The 21,488-nt window shown below is 40.8% G+C and overlaps 1 protein-coding gene across 1 annotated transcript in view; it reads left to right on the top strand.

The window, feature by feature from the left end:
- ALS2 (alsin Rho guanine nucleotide exchange factor ALS2) overlaps positions 1-21,488 on the top strand; it is a 66,520-nt gene that overhangs the window by 24,279 nt on the left and 20,753 nt on the right. Inside the window, exons 12-24 of the mRNA XM_045032167.1 lie at positions 2,059-2,124; positions 6,729-6,891; positions 7,674-7,805; positions 8,044-8,172; positions 8,603-8,673; positions 9,166-9,232; positions 12,166-12,368; positions 12,513-12,578; positions 14,731-14,829; positions 15,454-15,618; positions 20,521-20,632; positions 20,981-21,058; positions 21,182-21,315. Coding sequence (XP_044888102.1) covers positions 2,059-2,124; positions 6,729-6,891; positions 7,674-7,805; positions 8,044-8,172; positions 8,603-8,673; positions 9,166-9,232; positions 12,166-12,368; positions 12,513-12,578; positions 14,731-14,829; positions 15,454-15,618; positions 20,521-20,632; positions 20,981-21,058; positions 21,182-21,315 — 1,485 coding nt within the window. The remainder of the gene's footprint in view (positions 1-2,058; positions 2,125-6,728; positions 6,892-7,673; positions 7,806-8,043; positions 8,173-8,602; positions 8,674-9,165; positions 9,233-12,165; positions 12,369-12,512; positions 12,579-14,730; positions 14,830-15,453; positions 15,619-20,520; positions 20,633-20,980; positions 21,059-21,181; positions 21,316-21,488) is intronic.

Genomic DNA, 21,488 nt, shown 5'->3' with positions numbered 1-21,488 from the left:
TATAATGCTTTGATGTGTGAAGACCTGTGGAGCTCTTTAAAAATCTGCTTGGTGTGTGTGGTGGGTTTTTTTTGGTTCTGTTTTGTTTTTTCTCGATAGAAATCTCAGCAATGTTGTCTTTAACGAAGATATTCTTTGTTCCAAATGTTCATTGGGTACTGATGTTACACCCATTTTTAAAAAAACAGTTCAAAATAGTAAGATTAAAAATGCCTTTCCTCTCAATTCCTGTGATATCATAAATTGATCAGTTCTTCAGTCACCATAGAATCTCCTGTGATTGACACAATCTGACTTTCTCATTTGTCCCGTGCGGGTGAGGGGAAATCCTTTCAAGTTTTCTTTATAAAAGGTACACGCTCAGGTTATTTTTCTTTCCAGGTGACTTTTTAACCTTTACTTAATGCTTCCAAGGTAGTGCTTGTCATTCTGCGTTCAGATATAAATCCCCAGGCTCCTACCTCTGATCCTCAGGAAAACCAAAACTGTCTCACTGATCTGGATGAATATTTTTGTCTAGCTGCACAGAAATGGAATTTCTCCTTGACTTTAGAACTGTACATCTCTAAACATAAACAAAGAAAGAAGCCCAAGAATTTGATTTGTTGTTTTTTTTTTAAAGCAGTCTCTCGTTTTTTAGTTTATCTTTTTTCCTCTCCGGAAAACAGTGTCTAGCAAGGCACTAGTCTGAGAGAATAAGAGGGCTCATAGTTCAAGATCTTCATCCAACAGTAATGAAGATCCAGACTAAATGTTTTCTTCCTACAGCAGCTCCCCTTTTGCCTTTTTGAAGAAAAAGAGCATGTTCCTAATCTGAACCTGAAGGTTCGTAGGACAAGGTTTTATGACAAGTTGTTCTTGAATATTTCAAGAACAATGACTAATAAAATAATAATCAATAGAGCCCTGCACAGATACAAAATTTGTATTCACATCTAATCTGCAAAAATGGTCTGTGGAAATCGCATCTGCGGATATCCACAGATTTGCAGGGCTCTACTCATCAGTATGCTTAACATCCAGCCTGAGAGACAGTAAGAGAGAAGAAGATTAAAGAAGCGGGGAGGAAACCAGCAAAAAACTAAAGTTATTTCCATTCAGGATCAAAACTGTGAACTTTTGTATTCCTTTAAATCCACAGCTTCATGGTATCACTGAGGCTAAGCAGGCATGCCCAAGTAATGCCAAAAGATTAATTGAACAAACAAACGTTCTTGTTAGGGCAAAAATGGAAGTCATACTTTATCTCTCTTCTGAAGATCAGTACTGCTCAACAAAAGCCCCTTGTGGTATGGACAAAAGATGAAGTGCAAAACCAGTTTTCCTAAAAAGAAAAGCTCAAACCGACACTGCAGAAAATATCCCATACACATGCTGCTTCTGATTTGGTTTTGTTTGCTGCCAGTTGGTTGTATTAAATACTATGGCCAAGAGAATCCATTTGCTCAGATTGTAGAAGGCCTGCCCCTAAGCACTCCAGAGAAATGTTTATTCAAATTTCTGGTCAAGGGAGTGGTTGAAATGGCAGGAAAGATATCCTAACCTTTTTAATATAATAAGAAATTAAACTAGCCCATTGTGTAGGACCAGATAGCCATTTCGTGGTTACACAGATATTGGGAAATACTTTGCTATAGAAACCTTAGCATTTGGAACAGAGCTACGTTGCACTAACGGTTAAATCGGTACTTTGGAAAGCAATGTACACCGTGTGGAATGTGGCTGAGTTAATAGTTCGTTATGGAAACCTTGACCTCGGAGCTGCATTATGGTTGATAATGTAAATGTGCAAGTGAATCTTTTTCAACTAAGGTGATTTTTTATATATATAGATATAGATAGATATATATGATACACTTGCACATTTACATTCTATATTCTACATTATATACATATAGGAGAGAACCTGACCTAAAAGCATCTTATGAGCCATCTTGTAATAAAGTAGGCACTAAAAATCTCCTGGTATTTGGTAAACATGCTGAGTGATACAGGAATTCACTGCCCTTCTTCCCCAGAGATTTCAGAAGGTGTTGGTTTTTTTTTTATCTGTTCTAGGTATTGCACATCTGTAACAAACTTTCTGGTGATGGGAGGATTCATGCTTCTTGCAAAGCCAGCAATGTAAGTAAATCTTTTCTAGTGTTTTATTTTCTTAATCAGACTTACTTTGTTGTGTTATCATATATGCATGTTAATGGACATGCAGATGGAATTTTTTTTTTCCTTTTTTCCTGGCTTCCCTCACATGATTTCTCAGGACTTCTGGGTACCATAATTTCTTTCCCATCAGGTGAAGAGAAATTTCACTATACCTGACCTCAGCTATTGGGTATGTCTACGCTACCCGCTGGATCAGCGGGTAGTGATCGATCTACTGGGGATCGATTTATCGTGTCTAGTGTAGACACAATAAAATAGATCCCCGATCGCTCTGCCGTCGACTCCGGAACTCCACCATGGTGAGAGGCGGAAGCGGAGTCGACGGGGGAGTGGCAGTGGTCGACTTGCCGCCATCCTCACAGCCAGGTAAATCGCCCTAAGATACGTCGACTTCAGCTAAGTTGCATATCTTAGGTTGACTCCCCCCCCCCCCAGTGAAGACCTAGCCTATGATGTATTATTCTTTTTATAAATAGTAGTGAAGGTATTTAGTTAGGTCTGCTTTCTCTTGAAGGTGGAGAAAGAAAGAGTAAACAAAATTGACTAACTTTACTTTAAATAGATTTGTCAGATCATGGCTCATGAGACCTTAGCTGAAGGCTAAACCTTGATCACGCATTCACAATGCCTATAAATATGATCCTTACATAGCTGCCATGGATTTACTTGGGAGTAAACTTTCTTCAAGAGCTAATAAGCTTAAATAATACTTCTCCTAACTTATCTTCATTGTTAATTTTGCAATATTTAATAGTACAGCATTTTAAGGCAACCCTTTTTAAGAATATTATTCTTTTAATCTTATTCTCGTCAAGGAGAACGCTGTCCCTTATTAGGTGAGTGGAACTCTTCTTTTGACTAGAAGGAAGAGTAACTGTACTTTACTCTCCATAGCATTGGTTCTCTCAAGCTGCTCTGCATGATGTCACTGACGTTTAGTGTTTAAAATGATGGTTATCAGTGTTTGATGACAATTGAAAGTAACAGTTCATCTCTCAGTCAATGCAGAATTAACGACCTAATACATCTTTTGGCTCTCTTCATTCTTTGGAAAAATGGTTGCAATTTGGGGGTTGTAAATTGGTGTCTAAGAAGTTGCAATCTTGCAAAAGTTTCTTGTCTCAATTCTTCCAGTGATATGGGAATGACTCAGTTAGTTGTCCATCTTCTGGTGTACAAAGCACTCCATAAAACATGTCTGTGTTACCTCCTTTTAAAGTGTCCTAGGAGCCAATGCAAAGAATTCTAGAGTGCATCTGAGGATCATCTGTGCCTTGCTAAATATGAAACCATTCAATGGAAAAAAGTTCAGAACCATCTACCTGTGCATTGGTCAATTTTTTTTAATGGTGAAGTGTTGCAAGCTCTAAATTCAAACTCCCAATATGGGCAAAATTTCTAGAACAAACTGTGGATCCACTAAAAGAACAGGAGTACTTGTGGCAGCTTAGAGACTAACAAATTTATTTCAGCATGAGCTTTTGTGAGCTACAGCTCACTTCTTCAGATGCATAGAATGGAACACACAGACAGGAGATATTTATACATACAGAGAACATGAAAAGGTGGAAGTATGCATACCAACAGGAAGAGTCTAATCAATTGAGATGAGCTATCAGCAGTAGGAGAAAAACTTTTTGAAGTGATAATTAAGATGACCCATAGAAGGTGTGAGGAGAACTTAACATAGGGAAATAGATTCTACTCTGAAACCTGTGGATCCACTGATCATTTCAGATGGTGGAGCTACTCAGCATACTGAATTCTTTATATCTAGTGTCACTGTCTGGTGTCAGTATTAGAAGCTGTCACTACTAAGTCTCATTAAATAGCTAACACTTTTTCAGGTTCAGAAACTTCAGGGAGGAAATATGTTTTAGAAATCTGGTCTGTTCCTTGTAGCAAAAAAACAAGGCTGTTTCTTTGCAGATAATTGTCTTCAGAATTAATCCTTCATTCTTTGAGAGCTTTTCAGCAGGATAGTCTGTCAATGGTTAATGTCAGCTGGTCTCCTATAGATATTTCCCAATATAGACATTTTAGTAGTCAAACCTTATACTTTTTCTTTTTTTGTTTTTTTTACATATAAGTTTCACCAGGAGTCCTAATTTGTTGGCAGACTCTTGGGTGTTTCCTCTGAGACAGTGAGTAAGACCAGTGCGCATGAGGACTCTGTTATTACTTGATACTGCTATGGAGCCTTCCCTGTGAGGATCTTAAAGCACTTTAAAAATGCAAACTATCCAGATTGTTAGTCTTGTGACCAAAGAAATGCAGCTTTATCTCCAAAGAAGGCTCTTTTTCCCCTTACGCTTGTTGAACAAGAAAGCTCATAAACAGTGGTGAGCTGGAGCCGGTTCGCATGAACCGGTTGTTAAATTTTGAAGCGGTCTTAGAACCGCTTGTTAACTGGCTTCCCTGCAAGGGAAGCTTTGATGGGCTCCAGAAGCGTGTAATTCCTCCTCCCGGCCACCGGGGGGCGCTGCGCTGTGCTGCAGGAGCCATGTGAGCTGCCTCCTGGCCCGGTTGCTGCTGCTGCTCCTTGGACCTCTGGCTCTGGGGCTCCGGCTGCCTGGTGGGTTCCCCGCTGGGTCCTGCTGCTCGGGCTGCTCACAGCCACTCTCCCCGTGTGAGTACCTGCACCCTCTGCCACCCCCAGTCCGCAGCCCCTGCCTTCTACCCCCTGCCCGCAGCCAGCCCCTGCCCCTGCCCGCAGCCAGCCTCTGCCGCACCCCCTGCCCGCAGCCAGCCCCACATCCACTGGTGCCCTGCAGTTCCCAGGGCAGTAACCCTGCACACCTGCTTCAACGAGGGGGGCAGGGAGCAGCTGGGACCCACACATGTGCACACCCTAGGGTGACCAGACAGCAAGTGTGAAAAATCAAGACGGGGGGGGGGGGGGAATAGGAGCCTATATAAGAAAAAGACCCAAAAATGGAGACTGTCCTTATAAAATCAGGACGTCTGGTCACCCTAGCACACCCCCAGGGAGTGGTGGGGACCCACACATGTGAAACGGAGCTCCTTTCAAGTTCAGGCCCATCTTTTTTAAAAAAGAACTTTAGGTAGGGTTAACATACACCTGTATTTTCCTGGAGATGTCAGGCATTTTGGTTCTTAAATCGCCGTCCGGGCGGAATTTTTAAAATTTAAAAATTCCTCCCGGGAAAATACGGACGTATGGTAACCCTATTGGTACAAAAAATACATACTGTGGCACATCCCTTAAATCAGAACTTTTTATAGGGAACCGGTTGTTAAGATTTTAGCAGCTCATCACTGCTCATAAATCTCATGGGCAGAATTAGGCAAGGTATATTCATTTGATATTTGTGAGGCAGCACCTTGCTAATCATGTAGAACTCTTCTTAGGTGTCCTGCTGTGCAAGTCTCCAAGCTGGTTCTTTGTTCTGTTACTTGCCTTTTCAACTTGCTTGAGCCTCACAGAATTCCCTGTTCAAATAGCTTCTCTCCGAATAACTGCCTCTGTGTGTGTTGTCATCCCTCTCTCGCGCACACCCACACCCACAGCTGTGTTGAACGAAAGGACAAGTGGGGTTGATTTTTGTGTATGAAGAAATCCTGTTCTTGCTCCCAAATGTAGTACTCTTATAACTATTTCCATCCTCTTACCTGAACTAAATTAATCCTCCGTTTAGGAAATCGGACTGAGGATTGACTAAGTTCCCTGTGTATCTTTGAGGGAGGATATGATTTTTCTAGCTGGGGGAAAGGGCTATTCAACTTCATTGAACAACAGTGGTGGGGAATAGAATACACAAATGTGTTTAGGGAGTTACACTGGAGCAAAGATAGGGACTTTTTCATTGCACTTTGTTATGCACATCACTTTTCTCAGTGTTAGAGATGCATTAGTTTAACAGGTGGCATGGAAACCCATTCTCCATATATATTTTCACCTGGCTAGTTGGAGACCTAATGGAAAAAGGCAAGTAGTTGTCTAGTTTCCTCCTTGGAGAGTAACTCTTCTTTCAGCAAAAAGAACAGGAGTACTTGTGGCACCTTAAAGACTAACAAATTTATTTTAGCATGAGCTTTCGTGAGCTGCAGCTCACTTCTTCGGATGCATAGAATGGAACACACAGACAGGAGATATTTATACATACAGAGAACATGAAAAGGTGGAAGTATGCATACCAACAGGAAGAGTCTAATCAATTGAGATGAGCTGCTACTCTGAAACCTGTCATTATGCAAGGCACTGCATTTAGCCGTATGGAGTGGAAATCCATCAACTTCATGAAAAAACTCGGCTGCTACTCTGAAACTCTTCTTTCAGCAAATCTGCTCATACATACAGTCACTAAATTAACTAACGTCAGCAAATAAGTCCATTACTTGTACCAAAACAAATACTGAAGTTAGCATAGAGCTATGTTACTATGTTATAACAAATCTCCTTAAACCATAATGGGAATGGATCCTATGTGCTGTTCATCTTGCTCTTTTTAATCTCTGCTGGTTTGATATAACCCCATAAGGGGACCTCTGTAATAGTACTGCAAAGCATTACTAAGGTTTTATGTCATTTCTTTCACCTTTAGTGACTTTTTAGGTAAAAACCAGGAATTGTTACAAGATCTAGCTGAAATGAAGGAGGAAAACATACAGTTGGTCGAAGTGCTAAATACCCTGTTTTTCTTGCCAGTCAGACGACTTCATAACTATGCTAGAGTTTTGCTAAAGCTTGCTACGTGTTTTGAAGTGGTAAGCCATCTTGTCATGTATGAAACTTACTTGGTAGGAGATTTTGGGGAGGAGAGGGGGGGGAAATTGCTTGTTCTTTGATTACACATTGGTATCACCAAACCATGAAATCACTAAACTAGCCTTATTACAAATATTATACTAAAACAATTTGATTAAAACCCTTATCGCTTTAGATTTATAAGTAGGCTTGGCAGAATTCAATTTTAATCACTGTCAGTACATGTTGATTTCAGCTGACATGCTGAAGTTGATGGAAAAAATATATTGATTGGTAATAGTTGTCAGGCATGCGGCCTCCCACCCCACTTGCGCCTGCAGGGATTGAGTGTCACTGGCCTTGCCACCATGCAGGGAGACCTCTGTGGCCCTGCTGTCATGGCCCTGCTCCCTCGTGCCTGTGACAGCAAGGAGGAGAATGGGGCATGGGGGAGGCCATCCTATTTCTAAAGGGCTGCGCCCCTGGGCAGGAGCAATTTAACAGTGGGGTAGCCTCCCCCATCGTCAGGGACGCGTCGTCCTCCTTGTGGCTTTGGCTGAGAGTCTCTGCTCTGCCAGGCAGGACCGCAGCCTTCCCCGCACCTGAAGGGATCATCGGTCACTGGCAGCACACAGAGCCCTCTGCACCTCTGCTGTCACAAAGGGCCTGAGGACAGAGCCACTCAGCAGCAGGGTGACCTCCCCTGCAGTCAGGGGCTCATAACTACTAACCCATTGTGGTTGGTACACATCCTTTGAAATGTGTCTCACAAAACCACTTATTTTTGTTTGTTACCCTTTAGACATCTCCAGAATACCAAAAACTACAAGATTCCAGTTCTTGCTATGAGACTCTTGCTGTCCATCTCAATAGGAAAAGGAAGGAAGCAGAATACACACTGAGCTTCTGGAAGACCTTTCCTGGGAAAATGACGGTATGAGTTATTATCACTAGCGTCCTATTGCATGTTTGTATAGGCCTGGCTCTGAAGTCACTACTTTCCTCTCCGCACATTTCCCTGCTTTATGATGATGTTGTTCTACTTAAGCCTCTCTAATTTTTGGAAGTTTTTAATGCAGTATCTCAATTTTGTCCCTTCTTGTGAACAATAATCATAACACAAACAGCACTGAATTTCAGAAACTATCAAGCACTTTTTTTTTTAATCGTAGGATTCCTTGAGGAGACCAGAACGTCGGTTAATTTGTGAAAGCAGTAATCGGGGGCTGTCCCTACAGCATGCCGGGAGATTCTCCGTGAACTGGTTCATCCTCTTCAATGATGCTCTAGTCCATGCTCAGGTGAGCCAACTCCCGTAGCTCTCAGAAATGAAAACTATTTTCACCCCAGCTGGTTGAAAGCATGTGACAATTTTTCCATATGGCGAGTCTGTCATTCTTAATCTAGGTTTTTATATTGTGTCTCACAATGGTGTTGGGACACCTAAAAGTGAGAAGTGTTGCCTGTTTCCAGAGAGAGTTGAAATAACCTGTGTGTCAAACATAAAAAATATTCATACATCAAGGTCTTCCTTATGGCTTCACAGGTGTCATGGTTTGCAGCTGGCACTTCTAGGAGCAACTAGCTTTCAGGGCACGGGTTTCATGCCTATTCTCAGCTGTGGGGAGACAAAACTGCGGGGGAAGATGCATCATAAGGAATTTGGGGTGGGGCAAATGGGTGTATCAGCAATTTATTTTTTGTTTTCCCCCTTCCTTCCCCTTGCTGCAGTTCTCAACACATCATATTTTCCCCCTTTCAACGCTGTGGGTGGAGGCTCTTTCAGAAGAAGCTGGTAATGTGTGAGTATTCCTCTGTAACTAGGGTTCATTCTTATTTTTATTGCTGAAATAGTCTGTTCCTAAATAATAATAAAATAATTTGCAACCATTTGGGGTAAGTCTTGTAAGCTAGGCACAGTATGGGATGTGTACTTGGTCCATATATTCTTCTAATCCAATTAAAGTTTTCTTTTTCTTTTGTATTTCACTGTGCTTGATTAAAATAGGATTCTGCTATATTCTTGTTTTGTACTTGTAAATCACATGACTACACAAACAGTTGAGGTGATGAGGAAGAGTGCAAAAAGTAGCCATTTCTGAGGCTTCTTGTGTTACTGTTTTCTTTTAAACTAGTAGTTAAAGCTAAGTGACACTCACTGTAACACTCATTTTTTAAAAAGGATAACCTATTCCTCCTTTGGTAAGAAGTCTAGGTTATTTTTTCCAGGCTGAAAATTTCACCAGCTAGTGAAAGGTCTTTTCTTGATTGGTTTTATTCTTGTTTCCACTTAGGAATGGTTTGAAGGTTACTACACCAGAGGAACATTTCATTCTTCTTTCATCAACACCACAGGAAAAGGTAAGGTAGGCAGATGCAGAACTTCTTAATTACCTCTGGTGATGCTAGAGAGACAAGGTGGGTAAGCTAATATCTTTTACTGGAGTAACTTCTTTTGGTGAGCGAGACAAGCTTTCAAGCTATACAGAGTTCTTCAGGTCTGGGAAACATACTCAGTGTGTCACAGCTAAATACAAGATTGAACAGATAGTTTAGTATAAGTAGTTAGCACATACTCTCTGGGACCATTCAAGGTAGAGTGGACTGTTAACACCTCTGTAGTAATAAGACAAAAACGGAGGGTGGGGGGAGCAGTAATGGCTTATAGATTATTGTAATAAGCCATAAATCCGGTGTCTTTATTAGTGTCTAGCAAAGTTTTAATTTTAAACTCCCAGGTTTGTTTTTTGAAAGTGTTGTGCACATTTCCTTTGAGGATGAGGACTGAGAGATCAAATATAGAGTGAACGTTTTGTGAAAAGTATTCACCCACAGGTGATCTGGTGTATTTCGTCTTGTATCATTTTCCTGTGAGAGTTCATTCAAGATTGTAGTGATGGTCTGGTTTCACCCACATAGGCATTTAGTGCACTGGGTGAGGACCACATGTTGTGATAGAAATGTGTAGGACCCTAGATCTTGAAAGGTGTATTATGGGAGGAGTTGATGATTGTAGCAGTGGAGATATGTCTGCAGGTCTTGCATCTGTTCTGGCAGGGTCTGGTACAGCTTTGAGTAGGTGTATCTTGGTCTGTGGGTAGTTTGCTTTTCATGAGCTTGGAGAGGTTCGGGATTGTATGAAGGTCAGAAGTGGGGGGGTTCAGGAAAGATTTCTCAGGATGGGGTCCCCATTGAGTATAGATTGTAGTTTGATACTCCGTTTGGGTTTCAGTGTGGGGTGGTAGGTGACAACTAGGGGTGTGCAGTCAGAGGGGATTTTATTTCAGTATTGAAGCAGGTTCTGTCATGGTATTTGGGTGGCTTGTTGCATGATGTGATCTACTCTGGTGGAGCATCCTTTTGTGAAGGTGGTTTTGAGTGTGTCAAGGTGTGTATCCCAGACTTTCTTCTCAGAGCATCTTCTGTGGTGTCCGAGTGCCTGGCTGTAGATAACAGATTTCTTGGGGTGGTTGGTTGGGAGGTTACTAGATCTAGGAAGATAGGTGGGGTGATCGGTGGGGTTCTTGTATATAGTTGTCTGTAGGGTTCCATTGTTTGAAGCTGATTGTGGTGTCCAGGAAGTTAATGCTAGTGCGAGTGTGTCCCAGAAAGAGTTTTTAATGAAGAAGTGATGGTTGTTGAAGTTGTGGTGGAAATCTGAGGGAATGTAAGTCATCTGTTCAGGTGATTAAAAATAGCATCAATGTATCTCAGGTATTTCATTGGTTGTTGGGTTTTTTTTTTTGGGTGCATTTGTCCAGAAATTCTTCAAGGTGGCCCATGAAGAGGTTGGCTTATTGGGGAGCTATACTAGTACCCATGGCTGTTCCCATGGTTTGGACAAAGTGTTTGTTTGTTGAATGTAAAGTTGTTCTGGGCAAGGATGAAATGGCTGAGTTTGATGTGTTTGGGTGGATATCTGAGGATTGTCCATGGTCTTGTAAATATTGGAGGCAGGCAGCTATGCTATCACTGTGAGGGATGTAGGTGTAAAGGGAATGATATCCATGGTGGCAAGGATGGTGTTCTGAGGGAGGTTGTTAATGTTGTGGAGTTTGTGGAGGAAGTCAGTTTGTGTCCTGAAGGAAGCAGGCCCTTTGTGTGGTGAGTGGCTTGAGGATGGTTTCTGTAAATCCTGATATTCCTTCAGTGAGAATGCTGTGGCCAGATACGATGGGTCTGCTTGGCTTCCCTTGTTTATGTATCTTGGGAAGCATGTAGAAGGTCCCTGGAGTGTATTTGTTGGGGATGAGGTTTATAGAGTTTCTCTTGGAGTTGTTTGGGGAAGGATTTGATTATATCCTTAAATCCCTGGGAAAATTGTGGCGTTGGGTCGTCTGAGTTCTTTATAGTAGGTGGTGTCAGAATGTTGTCAGCTGGCCTCGTTCACATAGTCATCATGGCTGAGAACTATGATGGTGCCCCCTCTGTCTGCTGGTTTGAGCACTGTGTGGTGGTTAGGTTTCAGGGATTGCATAGCTGTCCTCTTGGCAGTGGAAAGATTGTGGTGGATGTGCTGTATGTTACGGATTTCACACCTTTTTTTTTGTTCTTGTTTGGGTTTTTTTGCCCCCTGAAGCAATCCATGTAATGATCAAGTGTGGTTTTGTCCACTCTATGGTGTCCAGTCAGATAATTCCTTTTTTCTTATGATTGTCAGTGGGGAGATAGTAATTGTGAGTGGTGTGAACAGAATCACTAGAGTAATTCTCTGGTGCTCCACATGTTAATATGGTATCCGGTTCTGTGGAAGGGTAGAAGTTCAGTCCCTTAGAGAGTAAAGATAATTCAGCTCCAGGTAGGGGTAGTATTGATTTTAAATTTGATGATGATCAGGTGTCATGTAGTGTCCAAGTGGTGGGTACTGGTGTTATGGTTTTTTCCTGGAGGTGGCAGTCTGTTGTAGTTTCACTTTTTTTGTTTTTTCTGTTGGATGGCTGTTATGAGATATAGATATAGATTGAGATATTTATAGTTGTTTAGGATTTCTTGTGTGATTTTCAGGTAACTTTCCTGATTCTCCCTCTTTCCTTCCCCCCCCTTATTTTTTCTTCCACAGTGTGGGAGTGTGTGGTGATACTAAGCATCCTTTTATAATGGGGAGATGGGGGGGGGGGAAACAGAGAGATGTCTTGTCTCACATTACTTATATCACATGTGAACATTGTTCATCCAAGGAACTAAAAAGTCTCATTTTATCTACATTTGTCCTGCAATAATACCTGTGTAAAGAGAGATGGATTACTAAACAAGATGGATTACTAATAAACTCTTCCATAAACTGTCTATTTCAGACAAAGTGGCTGAGGGCTATAAGCCAAGCTGTGGATCAGGCCCTAAGGGGGACATCTGACATACCACCTTATGGAAGTGGTGGGAATATTCAGAGACAGGAGCCTCCTATTTCACGTAGTGCAAAATACACCTTTTACAAGGACCCTCGGCTTAAAGATGCCACCTATGATGGGCGATGGCTTTCCGGGAAACCCCATGGCAGGTAAAAGCATTCAAACTGAACAGATGAATGGGATAGGAAGAGGTAGTTTGGTTGCTGTGCAAAATAGTCATTATTTTGCTTGCATAAAACATGAAATACTAGTGAAACTGGCCTAACTATAGTGGGTGTATGTGTGTGTTCCAGAGGGATCCTAAGATGGGCTGATGGAAGGATGTATTCTGGGATGTTCCGAAATGGCCTGGAAGATGGGTAAGAGCAGAATTCGCTACCCTCTGAGCTAGCAAACAGAAAAAGTGTTTATGGTAGATAGTGGTGCCTCTCTTTAGGTCAAGGGTGTGTGTGCGCGCGCGTAAAAAGCTTGCAGTCTGTAAGTAAACAATACAAAGACCAAATGAAGTTTGGAGGTGGAGGAGGGGATGCTGAGAGATGGACAAGTGAGTCTGTGCTAACTTCCCTTAAGAAGGAGTCTGACTGCAAAAATCAGTCCACTTTCTTATCTTTGCTTACCAGCTAGGCCTTCTGTTGTATCTGAAGATTTAAAAAAAAAAAAATCATGAAGCTGAATCATTTATTTGCTCTTTCAAAAGGCATATAATGCCTTTATATAAATTAGGGGTGCACCATCATCTTGAATAGTGTATTAAGTTCTGGTCACTTCATCTCAAAAAGAGTAGAAATAGAAAAAGCCTGGAGAAAGGAAACAGCAATATAAAGGCAAAAGATTCCATAAACAGAAGCCTGGAGGTTAGGACTATTTTTAAGAGAGTTGATAGTGATATGTAAAATGAATAGTATAGAGTAGAAAAAATTGATAAATAGGCATTCCCATATCATAATACAAGATAAAGGAGCTATCCAATAAAACTGAGAAGCAGCATTTAAAACTGATAAAAGGGAATAACTTTGTGCACAACATATAGTTTAACTCACGGAATTTGCTTCTACACTATATCATTGAAACCAAGAGCTTAATAGTTTTCTAATGAGGAATAGACATTTTATATGGATAATTTTATATGGATAAGGAATTTATGGTTACATAAGGGACTTCAGCCTAGAAATTGCAACAAGACTTCCTAATGTATGTAATTGAACCTGTAGAGGCTGGAGGATTGGCATGTTTACAGCCTGCAGACAACTTTAATCGCTCAGCTGCCAGGATGTAACAGATCTAAGAGCCCCAACTGGCCATTTGATCATTCGCAACCATCAGTGTATCTCGGGAATAGACATTTAAACAAAAAACAAAACAAAAAAAAAGGGGTGGGGGGAAAGGTTCTCCAGGTCAAAAACATTAAGCTGTAGTTACGATTAGAACTACTAATTTTGTAATTAAACACCACTACACACATTTGGAGTATGCAGCTCATGTGGTCAGTGTTGAATACTTTGCTGTCCATTACTTGCTGTCTGAACCATCTACCCAACCACAAGCCAGTCTGGAAAGACAGCAGCACCAATATCTTGAGCCTCTGGCACTTTATAAACACATTAAAGACCTGTGCCACCTTCCCCATCTAGCTAGACACTTTACAATCCTTTTACTTCAGATATTCTCAATGGTTATAAAATGTTTAAGTCCATAGCCAAAATAACAGTGTTTATGACTGACCCATAAAGGTATAAAGAGATTTAAGAACTTAGCTTGCAATAATACTGAAGGTAGATCTATCTGTTTCTCCTGAACAATGCACAGGAGATGGAGACAGACTTAGGGCTTATCTTCACTACTGGGGTAAGTTGACCTAAATTATGCTACTCCAGCAATGTAAATAATGTAGCTGGAGTTGACGTAGCTTAGGTCGGCTTACCCCAATGTCTTCACTGCGCTGCATTGATGGGAGACACTCTCTGGTCAACTTTCTTTACACTTCCCAGAGAGGTGGAGTACCAGGGTTGACTGGAGAGCACACTGCCATCAATTTAGCAGGTCTTCACTAGACCCTCTAAATCAACCCCTGCTGCATCAATTGCAGCAGCATCACTCTCCCCGATCTCCCCATAGTGAAGATCAGCCCTTAGGGTCTGAAATAAGAGAGATTCTTGCAAAGAGTAGGTTGAGGCCATGCTGTTGCGCTGCAGGGTTCTACTGTGGAGCACAAAAAGCCAAAGCACTGATGGAGGAAGGGAAGGCTTACTACAGGCCAGAACTAAATGCGTGGAAAACAGTACAGAGTAAAAAAAATCTAGTGATTTAGAACTTCCTCTTTTTTTTTTTTTTTTTTTTTTTGAGTACAAAAATCAATTTCTAACTGCTGGAGCTGGAGACAGCCACTCAGTGCAGTCTAATGTTGAAATACGTTGTTTTTGATTTTATATCTCCTTTTGTAAATAACGGAGTTTGGATTTGTCTATACATTCATATCATGGCTGCTCATGTTTGATCTTCATGCATTGGCAGGTATGGTGAATACAAAATACCAAACAAAGCACTGACCAAGGATGACCATTATGTGGGATACTGGAAGGAGGGCAAAATGTGTGGACAAGGAGTCTACAGGTAATGCCTTCTTTCATTAAGATAATCTTTGCTCCTTGCAATAGTAAGTGTGTGGTCCAAGAGGGAACAATAACTATTTGAACTTCAGCTAACATATCAAGTGCAGCTTTCAGTAGCAGTTTATTCCCTTTGGTTGGTGCACTGGAACTCTGTTTTCTTTGCGGGATGGGGCTAATGTTTCAGGTCTCCACACTAGCATTCCTATTGCTATTTTCATATTCCTAAACTCCGAGCTGCAGTTACTATGGCTTAAAACTGCCAAGAAATCTCAGTTCTTATCGTATATGTTCACACACACTCTGATAGCTGTTACACTGTCTCTGTTTTAATGTTGCTTCCTCCTTTCAACCTGCAGGTTTTCTCTTGAAAGTCATTGTGACAGATGTCTCATGGTATTTCATGTCTCACTTGAAAAAGGATCTTAACTTTTGTTGTAGTGACCCATGAGCAGCGACCCTTTTTTATTCACCTCCTAAACGTACTTGTTAATCTGATTCCAGAATTGGGCTTGGGTTTAGTGCAGTCCCTGAAGGAAAAGGGAAAAATTCAGTATCTATTCCTGAAAACCTTGGGATGAAAGAATACAGATCATAAGACCCTTACCCTTTATTTTTGTCATTACAGTTATGCCACTGGTGAGGTGTATGAAGGATGTTTTCAGGATAACATGCGTCATGGGCATGGTCTCCTACGCAGTGGCAAATTGACATCTTCCTCTCCCAGTATGTTCATTGGCCAGTGGGTGATGGATAAGAAGACTGGATATGGTGTCTTCGATGATATCACAAGGTAATGTGTTGATGGCAGGAATCCTAAACTTTTAATCTGACCCAAAATTACATAAACTTGGAGGGGAAAGGGTTGAGTAGATATCTCTTTACATGTTTTCAGTTTCTGCAATTGGATTTTAGTCTATTATAGGCTTTTGGGGCTGATGGGGGAGGATTAGGAGTTCAAAGTATGGGTTCCATTCCACTGCTTCTGTTTGAAGCCAATATTTTTACATGCTCTCCATCATACTTCTGCTTGAAGTGTGGCACTGACTCTGATAGCCTCTTCAGTACCATCCATACCTCTGCATGCTTTGCAAATGGCATATGTAGTATTCTCTCATCCCACCAACCAGAAGCTTGAGTTGCCCATTGATTAAAGATTTAGGAACTAGGTCATCTTGGATTCTAATCCAGGTAAAGCCACTGATTCACTCTGGCAGCTGGGGGCAAGTTACTTCATCTCCTCATGAATGAGCAAAATGAAAAGATGGGGTAAGTAGCAGGAGTGTACTAAAAACCTGATTCTATCTGAGCAGCGGTAAGTTAATAGAAGCCACCTGTACAAAACACCTCAAGTCTTCTCTGCCAAGGTCTCCTTTCACCAAGCTAAGAGCTTTTCATGGAAGCTAAGGTGGCTGGTCCTAGTTCAGAGCTGGAAGCCCATCTATGAGATAGAAGAGTGAAAAGCCATGACCAAGGTCTGGGTTTTTGATGAGGGAGAATTGTTCTGGCCTCTGTAGTTTTTGTTCCTAACATCAGTTTCACATTTGGTCCTGGTCATAAGGTACTTTCCTCACAATATTCTTCAGACTTCCATAATATTTAATCACATATCCGACCTGCCATTCTTGCTATTGAAATACTCTTCACTTGCGAGTTCAGTTTTGGCTTTATGAAAAGCTAGAATTTTGGAAGAGACTTCAGAATGTAGCTTTCACTGCCGCCTCTGTGGATAATTAAAAATCAAAGGCAATGTGGAATTTATATTTCTTTTAACTTTAATAACATTGTTTTTTGGGTAGGAGGATTTCTTTCAGTATGTTTACTCAAGGCACCCTGAATAAGGAATGGATAGACTGCTTTCTTCTATTAGTGTCTCACTGGGCAGTGATAGTGACTTTGAGCAAAGCCTGGAATTTACCTCTCCCCTTCTCTGTCCCAGAAGCTTAGCCTGCTGCATCTGCTTTCCAACAAGTCCCAATCGGACACGAATGGCTGAAACCATGAATCAAACCAGTATCTCCCACTAGGCCATGATACCAGGTGGCAGGCACCATTTTTGTTTTGGGGGGGGTGCGTAATTTGTAAGTTGGTTTCACTTACTAATTGAAGACTGTGAAATGCATAAAACCATATGCCTTTTCAGGACAGTTAGCAAATGAAGAGAGTGTTAGATCTACTTCCAAGCATACAATTAAATTCATACAGTCTAAGCTGATCCTTTTGACTTGGAAAGGAAAGGCCGCTTTGAGTGTGTCTTTCAGTGGCCTTGAAAGATTCACATGTTTACGTGTAAGAAATAAATCAGATCCTCTAATCTATTTGACAGCAATCTTGTTTAGTTGCTATCCAAAATATCTCTTTCAAAATGGCTCTTATTTCCTCTATCTTTGATACCGCAGAACCCTCAAAATGAGTGTCTGGTTGACTTGGTTTATTTCAGCCCTTTGCTTTAAATATCATTAGTCCATGAACCAAATGACTATTCTGACCATGTCTTCCCCCCCCTCATACCCTCTTGAATTTAACTGCAAGCTGTGGAACTAGCCTTCTTCCCCCCCTTATTGGTCCTACCCTAGTATATAATGTGGGCCCGCTCAAGTGAGGGCAGGTTAGTTTGTCATGAAACTCAGTCAAGAGGTCTGGGTAAAAAAGTTGTAAGGAAATCTTACTTTGTTTTATCTAACCTTCACCCACCCTCTGCACATGCCTCACATCAGTAAGGATCTCCTTTTATACGTGGCTCTTTCCAAAGCTCAGTTTATGCTGATCCAGATCAACCAGCAGGCTTTACCCTTGTTAATTCTGTAACAGTTGTTCAGATCTACTTGCTTAGATGTTGGCTTATTGTGTTCTGCTGTATTAAAACTGTCAGTTTCTGAAAATAAAAACATAAGAACGGACATAGTGGGTCAGACCAATGATCCATCTACCCCAATATCCTGTCTTCTGACACTGGCCAATGCCAGGTGCTTTAGAGGGAATGAACAGAACAGGTAATCATTTTGTGATCGATCTCCTGTCATCCAGTCCCAGCTTCTGGCAGTCAGAGGCTAGGGACTCCAGAGCACAGGGTTGCATCCCTGGCCATCTTGGCTAATAGCCATTGATGGGCCTATCCTCCATGAACTTAACTAGTTCTTTTTTGAACCTCATTATAGTTTGGGCCTTCAGCATCCCTTGGCAATGAGTTTCACAAAGGTTGTCACGGAGTTCCACAGGTTTACTGTGCATTGTGTGAAAAAGTACTTCTTTGTGTTTGTGTTAAACCTGCTGCCTATTAACTTCATTGGATTGACCCCGATGCTTTCTTATTCTTTCTCTGCACCAGTCACAATTTTTATAGACCTGTATCACATTCCCTCTTAGTTGTTTCTTTTCTAAGCTGAAAATTCTCAGCCTTTTTATCTCTCCTTCCATACCCCTAATTTTTTTTGCCCTTTTCTATACCTTTTCCATTTCTAATATCTTTTTTTTGAGATGGGGAGACCAGAACTACATTCAGTATTCAAAGTGTGGGTATACCATGGATTTATATAGTGGCATTATGATATTTTCTGTCTTATGTGCTATCCCTTTTCTAATGGTTCCTAATATTGTTAGTTTTTTTGACTGCTGCTGCACATTGAGCAGATGTTTTCAGAGAATTATCCACAATGACTCCAAGATCTTTCTTGGTTGGTAACAACTAATTTAGACCCCATCATTTTGTATGTGTAGTTGGGATTGTGTATTACTTTGCATTTATCAACATTCAATTTCACCTGCCATTTTGTTGTCCAGTCACCCAGTTTTGTGAGTCTTTGTAGTTCTTTGCAGTCTGCTTTGGACTTAACTATGTGGAATCATTTTCTATCATCTGAAAATTTTGCCCCCTCACTGTTTACCCCTTTTTCCAGATCATTTATGAATATGTTGAACAGCGCTGGCCCAGTACAGATCCCTGGGGAACACTGTTGTTCACCTCTCTGCATTCTGAAAACTGACCATTGCCTGCCCTTTTGTTTCCTGTATTTTAACCAGTTACTGATCCCTGATTGATTACTTCTTTTCCCTCTTATCCCATGACTGATTGCTTTTCTTAAGGGCCGTTGGTGAGGGACTTTGTCAAAGGCTTTCTGAAAGTCCGAGTACACTATATCCAGTGGATCCCCATTGTCCACATATTTGACCCCCTTCAAAGAATTCCAATAAATTGGTGAGGCATGGTTTCCCTTTACAAAAGTCATGTTGACTATTCCCCAACATATTGTGTTCATCTGTGTCTGATAATTCTGTTCTTTACTATAGTTTCAACCATTTGCCGGATACTGAAGTTAGGTGTACCAGCCTGTAATTGCCAGGATCGCAATTAGCTATCTTCCAGTCATTTGGTACAGAAGCTGATTTAAATGATAGATTATATACCATAGTTATTTGGTCTGCAATTTCATATTAGTTCCTTCAGAACTCTTGGGCGAATACCATCTGGCCCTGGTGACTTATTACTGTTCGTTTAATCAAAACCTCCTCTTCTGACACCTCAGTCTGGGACAGTTCCTCAGATTTGTCACTTAAAAAGGAATGGCTCAGATGTGGGCATCTCCCCCACATCCTCTGCAGTGTAAACCTATGCAAAGAATTAATTTAGCTTCTCCGCAATGGCCTCATCTTCCTTGAGTGCTCCTTTTAGCACCTTGATCATTCAGTGACCCCACTGAATGTTTGGCTGTTTCCTGCTTCTGATGTACATAACTTTTTGCTGTTAGTTTTTGAATTTTTGGCTAGTAGCTCTTCAAATTCTTTCTTGGGTTGCCTAATGATACTTTTACACTTGACTTCCCAGTGTTCATGCTCCTTTTTATTTTCTTCAGTACAATTTAACTTCCAGTTTTTAAAGGATAACTTTTTTGCCTCTAACTGCTTCTTTCATTTTGTTTACCCATAATGGCACTACTTTGATCCTCTTATTATGTTTTTTAATTTTGGGGTACACATTTAATTTGAGTCTATTATGGTGTTTTTAAAAGTTTCTATGCAAGTTCCAGGCATTTCACTTTTGTGACTGTACCTTTTAATTTCTGTTTAACTAGCTTCCTAATTTTTGTGTATTGCCCTTTCTGAAGTTAAATGCTACTGTGGTGGGCTTTTTTTGGTGGTTTTTTTCCTCCCCATGAGGATGTTAAACTTAATTATATTACGGTTGATGATATCAACCAGTTCAGCTATATTCACCTCTTGATCAGATCCTGTGCTCCACTTCGGACTAAATGAAGAATTGCCTCTCCTCTTGTGGGTTTCGGGACTAGCTACTCCAAGAAGCAGTCATTCATCTCTGCATCCCGTCCTAAGGCGACATGTACCCAGTCAATATGGGGATAGTTGAAATTCTCCATTATTATTCTTTATACACTCTCTATCTCCCAAACATCTGAAATATTAAATTTCATAGTAACAATCTTGCTACATCCAGTCATTTCAGAGTATTTTTTGTTAAGGTTTATGTATGTTTCTGCTGGTGAGAATCCTCTTTCCATTGAACTAATGAAACCAGATTAAAAAACACCATACAGAGTTCAAATGTATGGCATATGACTTCCTGAACTTGACATCACATCTTCAGTGCCATAGTGGCGCCCAATTGAGAGCAGATATAAGAAACACTCTTTCCTTTAAAAATTAGGCTATTTTATCTAGCTATGCTTTCCTATTTCTGCAGAGGAGAAAAATATATGGGAACATGGCAAGATGACCTCTGCCAGGGAAATGGTGTAGTGGTTACTCAGTTTGGACTGTACTATGAAGGAGCTTTTAGCAACAACAAAATGATGGTGAGTTGGACCTTAAACTGCATATTGTGGTGTCTGTCGTCCGTCCCCCCACCCCCCTGCGCTATTGTTTATCCTGTGCAGCACTCTAAATATCACTGTCAAAATCTAACACTTCAGTTCTGTCCTGTAATTTTAAGATAGTCTTTGTAATTACTGCTCTATATTTTACTGAAATCTCCTACAGTAGCTGTCATTTTAAAAAGTCAACAGTTGCCAGTGGATATAATCTGAGATATCATAGTGTATCTCTATACCTAGAATGTGGTCTTTTTAATCGTGACTACTGTATATGCCATCTGTCCATAATTGCTCTGTGTTAATTACGTTTATTTTTTTTTCTTTATATAGGGGACTGGGATTTTGCTTTCTGAAGATGATACAGTTTATGAAGGAGAGTTTTCGGATGACTGGACCCTTAGTGGAAAGGTTGTAATTTGTACTTTTTGGGTTCCTTTTTCTACATTTGTTCTCTCTTCTTTGAATCATTTCTCAATGGGATTCAGTTTGTTAATTCTCTTCTCTGCTCCTTCTCTTCTCCCCCCCACAAAGGGAACCCTGACCTTGCCAAATGGAGATTACATTGAAGGTCTCTTCAGTGGAGAATGGGGATCTGGGATAAAAATCACTGGAACCTACTTCAAACCCAGCTTGTATGACAGTGAGAAGGACAGACCTAAAGCATTGTGAGTTATGGGTGGGGAATCACTTCTGGTCTGATAGAGTAGAGTAATGCATTTGAGTGTAACTGAAATTAAATACCAATCTCATTCAAAGCTAGCTAGTTCAGCAAAAACATTTGATATAGAACAAAGTCTTTTGACTCTCTTTCTGTAGCTTTTCTAGAGTCTATTATAGC

Source organism: Mauremys mutica, chromosome 10 (genome assembly GCF_020497125.1).
Source record: "Mauremys mutica isolate MM-2020 ecotype Southern chromosome 10, ASM2049712v1, whole genome shotgun sequence".
NCBI classification, from domain to species: domain Eukaryota; kingdom Metazoa; phylum Chordata; order Testudines; family Geoemydidae; genus Mauremys; species Mauremys mutica.
This window is presented reverse-complemented; position numbering and strand designations above follow the sequence as displayed.